Raw genomic sequence first — 10687 nt, forward strand, 5'->3', positions numbered from 1 at the left:
ATTTTTTTTGTGTGTGTGTGTGTGCGCGCGTGTGCGTGTGCGTGCGTGTGTGTGTGTGTGTGTGTGTGTGTGTGCGTGTGTGTCCCAGTAGCTGCGGAATAGCCTACTGATTCACTTGAAATACAAGAATCTCTTCTACACTGCCATCTTGATCACTGTGGCGCCATTGGAGCTGAAAATAAGCCAATCAGGATTGGTCGTTGGCCACCTGCAGGAAGTTGACCGCACTTATCACCACCCACCTCCGCTTGCAGCCAGATAACAGGCTCAACAGTTGGACCGAGTATCTGCTTGTTCACCCTTGCAACGTGATGGACACCAAAACACTCTAACGGTGTTTTCTACAAACCAGAGGGACTGTGTTTGGTGGGTAAAGGGCAGCCCGCAGACTGACGCTTTCACTCAAAGTTACAGTAGATGGTTAATAGCATGTAAAAACTTGAGAGTATTATTTAAAAACGAAAGAGACGTGGCCGTTAAATAGGAACGCTTTGAGACTGTAAACTGAGTTCCAGTGCACTGCGGCGGCAAAGAGCACCATGAGCGTCCCGCTTTTTGCACCAACTCCGATCCAGCCGGCTCATCCGACTCCCTTCTACATCGAGGACATTCTGGGGACGACTGCCTCCACTACCTACTCTCCTTCTATTTCTTCATCCTCCGCCTCTTCATCCTCCTCCTGCTCTACGCTGACTATCCCCACACCGACCCTTGCGTCGGCCAATTCTTCGTTCACGAGTGTAATCTCACCGTACCGGGCGCCGATTTATGAACCCACGCCGATCCACGCGGCGCTGTCTCATCATGCAGCTGCAATATTGACTACGACGTACGCCACCGCCGGGGCTTTTGCTGGCCCCATCTACCCGTTCCACCACCAGCACAACCGCTCCATGGGGGAGTACGCCCAGGCTCTGCTGAGGCGCGACCCGCTCGGTGAGTTGGGCATATGACTTGCGTTAAACAAATAGATAATTTGTGGTGTAGGCGTAAGTGTTGTTTGCCCGTTTATAGTGAACGTAATTCACAGAAAAAGTCCCTGAAGATTCTGCAAGAGAAACTAACTGATCTAAATTAAGCCCATTTCAGCCTAACAGTCAGACTTGCGCAGATGATCTGAGAGCACTTAACATACTGTGCATTAAAACGATGTTGTTGTTTTTTCACAAACTTCGTTTCAGTACCAACGAAACCAATTTTGCATAAGTGTATCACGCTTGGTCATGCTTGCATATCGAGCTTGCGATCGTATAGTTACATATGACCTATACCTAAGTGAGTGTGTAGTCTTGGTAGTGTAAGCTGTTTTATTTAGTGGCTTTATTATGGAAGGTTGGTCGGCTACAGTTGCTCTGAGTGTTCGGTCAGGTCAGTCCTGAAGAAACAGTTGTGCCTGACCACGAACATATGGGTCACATTGTCATTGCAACAGACATATTTGGGGCCCTTCATTCCATTCAGTCTGCTGTGGTGGTGGTGTGCGTGCGTGTGTGTGTGTGTGCGTGTGTGTGTGCGTGTGTGTATGTGTGTCTGGGTTGGCGTGGGGGGGGGGGGGGGGTAGCCTTGACTCGTTTTCCTTACTCCCATTGTTCTGAAACATCAGAGGCGCAAGTGAGTCGGCGGCGACTTAAACATATTTGTGCTCTAAATCACTTGGTATTTCACTGCGCTCTCTCTCTCTCTCTCTCTCTCTCTCTGTCTCTCTCTCTCTCTCTCTCTCTCTCTCTCTATGCCAGCTTTATCAGGTCCTGGTTCAAATGTGGTAACTGGATCAAATGTAAGTGTCACATATAGACACTGGGGGCAGAGGTTATGTCTACTGTTAATGGCTCGCATTCTTTTTCATGTGAACATTTGTCTCCCTGTCGCTCTGTGATCCTCTTGTGTGACAAGCGGAACGACTGACTTTGTGTTGCGCTAAACAAGCTGGGCCTTTCCGTTCATAACGGAAGCCGCAAACCTGTCAATAGGAATAAATCTGCTTTCAGAAGCTGTTAAATGTTTTCCTGGCTCACCCGGCCAGTCACTTCCTCGGGAGCCCGCTGCACGCTGCTGATTATTTTATCGACATCCTCAATACAGACATATTCAGGAAACACTCGGCCTCTGATAGCCCGGGATCCGTTTTTCACATATTGTTACACTTCCTCTGGCTGGCCAGCGAGGAGGTAACATGGTTTAGCGGCTAGAAGAAAATAAAGCATACAGAGCGGCACGACAGACCTAATGGGATCTTAGAGAAAAGATAAGGCTAGTTTGAGAGCAGGCAACAATAATAAAAGAGGAAGGTTTGGAGTAACGTAAACGAGTCTCATACGTGACAAGCAAAAGAACAACAAGGCCCTCTCAAAGAATGATGTTATGAATTTAGTGTGTAGGCCTGATTTGTGTTTATCCACACTCCCATTTTTTATTTTGTGAAACTTTATTAAGGTGACGGAATGTCCGACTTGCATTAAAGCAAATCAAAGTTTGATGATGAAATCAACTCGAGTTTTTTTTGGTTGCTTAACAGCTCTGTAAAACACAACAGCGAAGATAATGGAGAAGAAATACAAACGGCTGCTACAGTCTACAGTGAAAATAATAATGATGGAAATTATAATAATTATATCATTATAATACACAATAAAGTAAAATTCAGTATTATTTTTATATAACTTATATTACATAGCACATTTAAAAAGAACCGCTACATTACAATGCCATTTGAAATCTAAGACAGCAACATTATATGGATGTTTATCTAAAGCTGATTATAGTAGCAGTTGAAACGGATTTTCTCCAGTTTCAACACTATCTCCTCCCTCTTAGCTGTTTATAGTTCATTTAATAAGCTCAGCTTCACCGTAGCCCAGCTATTTATTTTAATAGGAATAAACACCGATGAATTAAGGTCATCGGAGAGAAAAGCTGTCGACACTAAGAAGTCAGTGTACGTGTGATCTCGACATTGTTTTAATCAGAACAGTAAACAATACATACATCATAAATACTCCCGAATAAAGGACTTGAGGTCTTTACAGAATCATTAGGAATTCCATGACATCTTTTTGTTTTTAGAAACAGATCACATGGGCCTGGATTAGCTAACTTCCTTTGGAAAAGAGCCGCAGTAAGGTCTTTGACAGCAGTTTCGACCGCAACAGATTTATATTGTGTCAGTGAGTCTGTGTCTGTTGGTGGATGCTATCGCCTATAATCACGCCACAAAGGAGGAAGCACATGCAGCGGATATTTGGCCATAGTTTTTGGTCTGTCACGACCTTCCTTTAAAGACAGCATGCAGCAGGCCTGTGGGGGGTGGGGGAAGTCTTCCCGGCCGTTAACTGCAGAGGAAACCAGGCCTGAACCCACTGCTGCGTCCTTTCCCTCAATAAACCTTTACCTTCATTTCAAACAACCCGCAAAACGACTTATCTGAACTCTAACTGTATAGTTTCACCACTTTATCTTATTTTTAAATCATAAAGTACAGTGAGACTGTTTGTGTGTTACACAGTCAGAGGTTTTAATGAATGTGTGCACATGGGTCGCATGCTCATGATCTGAAAGTCTTCTTAGTTTTTTATTTTTATTTTCAGTGTCTGTCCATTTTCCTTCGATTCCAATTTTAAAACTCGTAATGATATTCAGCTATATAAGCAGTCTGTGTAAATATTTTGAAAAACTAGAAAGTGATCATCTTCAATTTCGATTCATTAGATTTTTATTCATATTTTAAGCTTAGACTGTATCAAAAGCTTAGACGATTTTAAGGGACCGTCAAGTTTTTCCCTAGCGAGAGGAATCTGAAAACATTTAACTTTCAATTTGGAAAATGTAATAACATTGCCTTTAACAGAACGTTAGTGATACAAATGAGCCACATCCAACAGTCAAAATGATGGCGAATATCCCCGTATATAATGCAACTTTTTTGGGACTTGTATTAAATGCGCTGTTCTTCCCTCCCTCCTCTAAAGGGAAGCCGCTGCTATGGGCTCCCTTCATGCAGCGGCCGCTGCACAAGAGAAAAGGCGGCCAGGTCCGGTTTTCTAACGACCAGACCATTGAGCTGGAGAAGAAGTTTGAGACGCAGAAGTACCTCTCTCCTCCAGAGAGGAAGCGATTGGCAAAGATGCTGCAGCTCAGCGAGAGACAGGTGAGAATGAAGGAAACATTTATAATTACATGAAGAAACCTCAAGCGGAATCAGACTCAATGCGAGAGAGAGAGAGAGAGAGAGAGAGAGAGAGAGAGAGGGGACGCCAGGACCAGTTGTGTTACTGCAGACGGGTGTTTCTAATTAAATGAAATAAGAATGACATTTATAGATGCAACGATAAAAGCACCAGTTAATAATAATAATAATAATCAATAATTTTGAATGAGAGAGAGAACACAAACTATGGGAGAGAAAAAAGACAAAGCCTGACATGTTTTCTATAGCCATTACTTTAAATTGTTAGATGAATTCTCTAGAAATTATGGACGATGATGAAGTTTCACTCAATTAATAGTCCCTACCAGCAAAAACAAACTGACACCTTTCAATATTGAAATCTTCTTTGACAATTTCAGATCTGTTCGGATAAAAACATTATAATTATATAATCTGTTAATAACTGACATAAAAATGGCAAATTTGATCTGGAGCAAGATTTTAGCTAAATGGAATATATTTGTTTTAAATTGTTCCTTCTCCAAGGTTAAAACCTGGTTCCAAAATCGACGTGCGAAGTGGCGAAGACTGAAACAGGTGAGGACTTTTGACAAATGTCACATGACAAGCATTCATTAAAATTAATTCTGTTCAACCAGGTATACAGTTGTCCAGACCCTTCATTTATAAAGTCATCTGTTTCAATTTCTTTCAGGAAAATCTTCAGGGAGGTAAGAGAGAGCTGGAGAATGACAGTCCAGCTGGGAGGAGTAATAAAGGTGATGAGATGATCGAGTCGACCGTGATGCAGAGCCCGGAACAGAAGCAGACAGTCTATGTGCGCTCTGTGTCCCCGCAACACCTGCACACAGCAATGGACTCTAACGTGACATCAGACGACACTGACCAGGAGCTAGACATGGTGGACGACGAAGAGTACACACGGTAACTGCAGTTCTGAAGGGTTTCGACACTGGATCCAATGGACATTCAGAGTTGGATGATGAAGGCCAGCAGAATCTTCTCACACCTGATTCTGCTCACTCATCTCCATTCAGACAGCTTGACAAAATAATCACTGGTGTAATATTTAGGTAAAGTTTACATCACTTAATCCTCCCATGACATGTCTTTTTGTATATAAAACATATTCGTTTTGATTGTCACTTTGTTATATTGATCACGGTAAATGACTTGTAGTGTATGTTGTTCTTAATTTAGGCTGTTGCCTTAAAATATGATATATGAAATCAATACAGACCAAATAATGATGTGGTTAATTGCTTTTAATAATAATAAACACTTTTTCTGATAAGAATAATTTGTCAAACTCAGCTAGAATTTTATTACGATTTAGTACTTTTCCAAATTGCTACAGGAAAAAGAAAATCGATAAATTACAACATTTTGGCAAAAAACAGAAATATAAATGAATATAAACAAGTTAATAAACCAAAAATATATAGTATATAGTATTTAAACATATCAAGACAAATTTAGCCTTTATCATACATGGCCATTAAATAGACATAATTTGAACGAGAGCAAAATATTGAGTTCACAAGGGGAACATACGTTTTAAGAATGTCATGTATATTCCAAGGCTGCTTGTTTAACAAATCATATGGTCTGCGGTCAATCAGGTTAATAACATTAAATCCCAATTTAAATGCTACCTATGTAGCTATGGTTGGCTGCTCTCACATGAGATCTAAGATATTTGTAGATTGTAGTTTTTTATCTTGTGACTTAATTATACACAATGATAAATCATTAGACTTACAGTTGGAATTAAGTGAAATTATATCCCCCTTTCAACTGGTTTAATCGGACCCTGTTGGTAGTCTGGAATGTTTCATCTACTTAACTAATAATCTTGTTTTATGTACTACAATAACATCATTTTTCGGAGGGATTTGGATAAATGGTAAATAGTCTATATCTAGCGGTGTTCTAGTCTGGCTCACCACTGAAAGTGCTTTACTGTTATGTGTTTTCCATTGACCCTCTTTAACTAATTCATCATTCAATGCAGGACTTTCTCTATGAGAATGGGGAATTTGAGGTTCAGTATCTTTCCGAAGGAAAAATATAGGGAAGACTGCTCTACCTATGGTTTAGTTTACATAAGCAAGAAAAACTATATGAAAAGTTATGATGGAGAGGAGGTAATTAGAGCTTTTACTTAGACAAAACATACATTGAATAATTGGAACAAAGAATAAAACAAAAATACAGTTATTCACTATGACACTTTCACAATTTATTATATGATTTAAGATTTCGGATAAGCCTAACGTCATAGATGCATCAATAATTGTATGTATAGCTGATCAAGTTGTTAGTAATGTTAATTGCTTAATTAGCTACTCGGTTTAATCTATATCTGCATTAAATTCTAAAAACTCATCAATTGTTCTGGGTGAATTTTTCAAACTTGAAAGTAGTCACAATTGATGCACAGACCGGGAAATTGTTGTTATGTGTTTAATTTATTTCAAGCTGCCACTGGACGTGAGGGTCCTACCGTAGCTGTGTATAACCTGAACAGAAGATTCTTGCTGGTGAAGAAAACTCTGGCGCCTATGTGCACCAGTCCTTTCTTGTAACAATTTCAAATACCCATACATTTTTATGATAATGTGCACAGTATGATGCAAATTTGTTTTAGCTTTCATACGATGAAAACAAATTACACTCCGTAAGCCATCTGACCTCAGAAAACAAGACACTGTGAGTGTGACAAAGTTTATATCACTGAATGTAAAATCTGATGTTGAAACATATGTTGCTGGATACATACGTTTCCCACATAAAGCCTCATTGCTCTATTTTACTGCCTCCTAATTTCCCAGCAAATCAAAGTAGCCACAGATTAGCAAACAGTTTAGTCCATGTCGATCGTTGTCCAATCACCACCTTCATCTTCATATAGCTTATCACTGAGCTCTCATGCAGACACTGTGAGTGGGAGTTTTGCAGTAAGTAGATTAGGTTAATGATTGAGTGAACCTTCAGAACAGCAGGAATACAGACAGATAGCAGGGCACTGATTGATAGTCATACAATATGTTTGCAGTAGTTTTTAATATGAGGAATGTTTAAAGTTGTTGAGACATTGAGACATTTAAACTGACATTATGGCCCTGATTTGTAAATTAGGGAAGAATTTTTTACCATTTGTTATTCTTAAAGGCAAGGGGTCATTGCTCCCATAACATGATTGAGTTGCATTACTGAGGTTCAATGGCCTTCCACGTACAAGACTATTCCTAAACCAACAGTATGCACATTGATCTAAGCCTCTGTATTGTGTAATGGTTCACAAATTGTGCTGGGTAAAGTCAACATTAGGGGGAATAGCACACACAGTTGGTGGGTAAAATTTTAAGCAGATAGCTGGCCTGTTCTTGAGTGCCTGTCTGATCTGGTCAATTCACACAAACACTCACACACACACACACACACACACACACACACACACACACACACACACACACACACACACATACACACACACACACACACACACACACACACACACGCACATGCACACGTACACACACGCACACACACACATATAAACGTACACATAAATATACACACAAATTAGTGTATGCATTACGTATGATCAATATTGGACATATTCTTCTACTAATGACCAAATATGACAATGAATCTGAATAAAATACTTAAGTGTTCTTCAGAAACAACCTTAATTTATCTGTATTTGATGCAATGTAATTCCTGGAAACCATAAAAATAAATTATAGAGTAAAAGCAATGGCACCTGAATTATAACAATGAAAAGTCTTTCATGACTGTATCTGCATAGTGTTTTATTTATTTTCCTACAATGTCTAGATCAAATAAAGTTGATACTTAATTTTTTGTCGAGGCAATTTAATGCTTGTGGTTAAGGTTATGAAAAGACTAAAAAGGGTGGCTTGAAGCACATATATGGTGGGTGTGAAGTGCAAATCAACATCAACATCATAAAAAAATTGAAAATCACAACTATAAAATACAATTGCAAACTGGGTAGGGGGACTCATTCAACAACATCTAGCCTACAAGAAAAGGCATGTGCTTCATTAGGCACAAACTGAGGAAAAATGCAAGAGGGCCAAAATTGTCTTCTGCTTTGTGGTTACAGTTTCTGTATTGAGAGTTGTTGTGTTTTGATTTGTTGCTGCTTTTTACCCATCTGTCAGGATTTTCCCCTGTAATGTCATTAGGTTGTAAATATTTTTTTTTTCCAGTAGTTGGCTCAATGGAGTTCCATGTTAAAGGATTTTATGTCCTTACATTTTTTGAAATATTAGCCCAGATGTTCATGTGGACTGAAGACATTCTCTCTTTTGTAATAAAGTTTTTATTGACCTAAACATGTACAAACAGACAGCACAAACAAACATTATTATTACTTTGGGTTACAAAATACCAAAAGACCTGTGTGAAATACACCCAATAAGAACAACAAACAAACATTTAGCAGTAAGAGTAATACAACCAGATCATCAGAGTGTCCCAGCAATGCTTTGAGCAAGCAAGCGTTACCATGTCGTCTGAAGGTTCTCAACTTCATTGGTCATTACAGATAACATGTGTTCATATGATAGTATTTCCAACATAGATTCCCTAAATTTCGTAATATCTTGAGAGGATTTACTTTTCCATAATCTGAGGATCATTTGGGCAGCCGTGAAACCCCTGACCTTAATGACTGCAAAGTCAGATTTTAATATATTGGGGAGTTCTGTAAGTCTTGGTGATACAGATACCGTCGTTCCTATACACCTCTCTATGTATTCTATTACTTTTTTCCAAAAATCCAGTCATCAAAATTGTAAATTGTAAAGTAAAAAAGTTCCTGTCTCAGTCTAACATTTCCAACTTCCTGTTAAACTTAGAAAAAGTAATCTAAAACCTATGTTTACATTTATGTTGAGTAAATTTCCCTCTAGCGTAATTTACAGAAGACATTCTCAAACCTCTGACGATGACAATTTTCCACACCAAAACTATTATAATCTGATTACAATCCTGAAGAATTTAGCCGATACATTATTAAAATATTAGACTAATAGTATTATACTTTCCAGCTACTAAACAAATGAAGATATCCTGGGTCATCTGGGGTCTGATTAGGTAAAGTCCTTTATTTGTCTGTAGCTGTTATCTATAGCTGTTATCTGAAGTTGACCATTCTGATATTCAAATGATTTTTAGATCAGGATCAGTGCATTCACTTTGTAATAGGATGAAACCCTCATTGACAGGACAGTGTTACCACAATCTATTGGCTGTGTGTGCGTGTGTGCGTGTGTGTGTGTGGGGGGGGGGGGGGGGTATTGGTGCACACAAGTTAATGTGTGGTTATATTTGAACGACTGAGGAATGTGTTGACTGTTGACCTTGGCCAAATGGCATCCATTATCTCCCCATGCTGAGGCCTCCCTCCTCTGCTAAGCTGATAAATTAATGAGAGAAAACATCTCTTACATCGATACTAGTGTCGCCAGCAGCCACACAGACAAAGAGAGGTAGAGGAGGAGGGGGAGAGTTGGAAAGGAGGAAACTGAGACAAGCATATACAGATAGCATGGACAAATATACTTGGTGAGACACAGGTTGATAGAATTAGTGGAAAATATAATCTACTTATTTTTGTTTATTTATTCCAGCATTAACTTCCTGTAATGATTGAGAAATATGAAATAGACAGAAGATGAGCGCAGATAACAAGATGGAAGAGTATAGCCTTCAGTGCAGTATTTAGGTGGAAGCTAACTATTCTTATTGATTATGTGTATGACTTAAAGACCAAAATATAATAATTTCACTTGGACTTACGTCCCTCCATAGGTGTGAAATTGAACCAGTAACAGCATTATTCACAAATACAGGAGTCCAGTAATTGGTTTACTGGAAAAACTTGTTTTGTAATTCAACACAGTTTTAATGGTAGAGTATCTCTTTTAATGGAACTATATCATATGCTGGTTTTACCTAATTTGTAGTTATGCATAAAATACTCTATGCTTTATAGCTTGTACACATCGGTTTAAATATGTATGTATAATCCTCGCAAAATGTCTATTCCAAACATTATACTAACAAACCTCATAAAATCCCTCATAGCTGTTGGCAGAATTATCCTCCCAGCCTGGGAATATTTAGTCACCCTAGAATTGGCTGGGCACTGATTTATGTAGAAAGAGAGCCAAAAAAATTTACCTTGTGGTTTTCTGGGTGGCAGAAGACAGGACCAAACGGTTCTTTGAAGATTTTTAATGATAGCAAATTCACATTACGAAGAGGGAAGGTGTGAACCAAGAATGGAAATGGAGATTAACATCGTCCTAGTCCTCGGGTCATTGCATTGCGCATTATTAATTCATGATATATATTTTTTTGTATTTCCTCTATATTTTTCTAAAAAACATTAAGTACTAAAAATAATTAAGAATATCAAGAAATAAAACATAATCCTTGTCAAGTAATTAAAATAAGATGAAACAGTTAAAACTGCTAAAATAA

At 38.8% G+C, this 10687-nt stretch overlaps 1 protein-coding gene across 1 annotated transcript; it reads left to right on the forward strand.

The window, feature by feature from the left end:
* The first annotated feature begins 270 nt into the window (after positions 1 to 270).
* Positions 271 to 6975, forward strand: hhex (hematopoietically expressed homeobox). The gene is made up of 4 exons (XM_062414067.1): positions 271 to 936; positions 3966 to 4144; positions 4691 to 4741; positions 4860 to 6975. The coding sequence occupies exons 1-4, from the start codon at positions 540 to 542 to the stop codon at positions 5091 to 5093; spliced, it is 861 nt and encodes a 286-aa protein (XP_062270051.1). The 5' UTR covers positions 271 to 539; the 3' UTR covers positions 5094 to 6975.
* Positions 6976 to 10687: the final 3712 nt, after the last annotated feature.

This window comes from Platichthys flesus, chromosome 20 (genome assembly GCF_949316205.1).
Source record: "Platichthys flesus chromosome 20, fPlaFle2.1, whole genome shotgun sequence".
NCBI lineage: Eukaryota > Metazoa > Chordata > Actinopteri > Pleuronectiformes > Pleuronectidae > Platichthys > Platichthys flesus.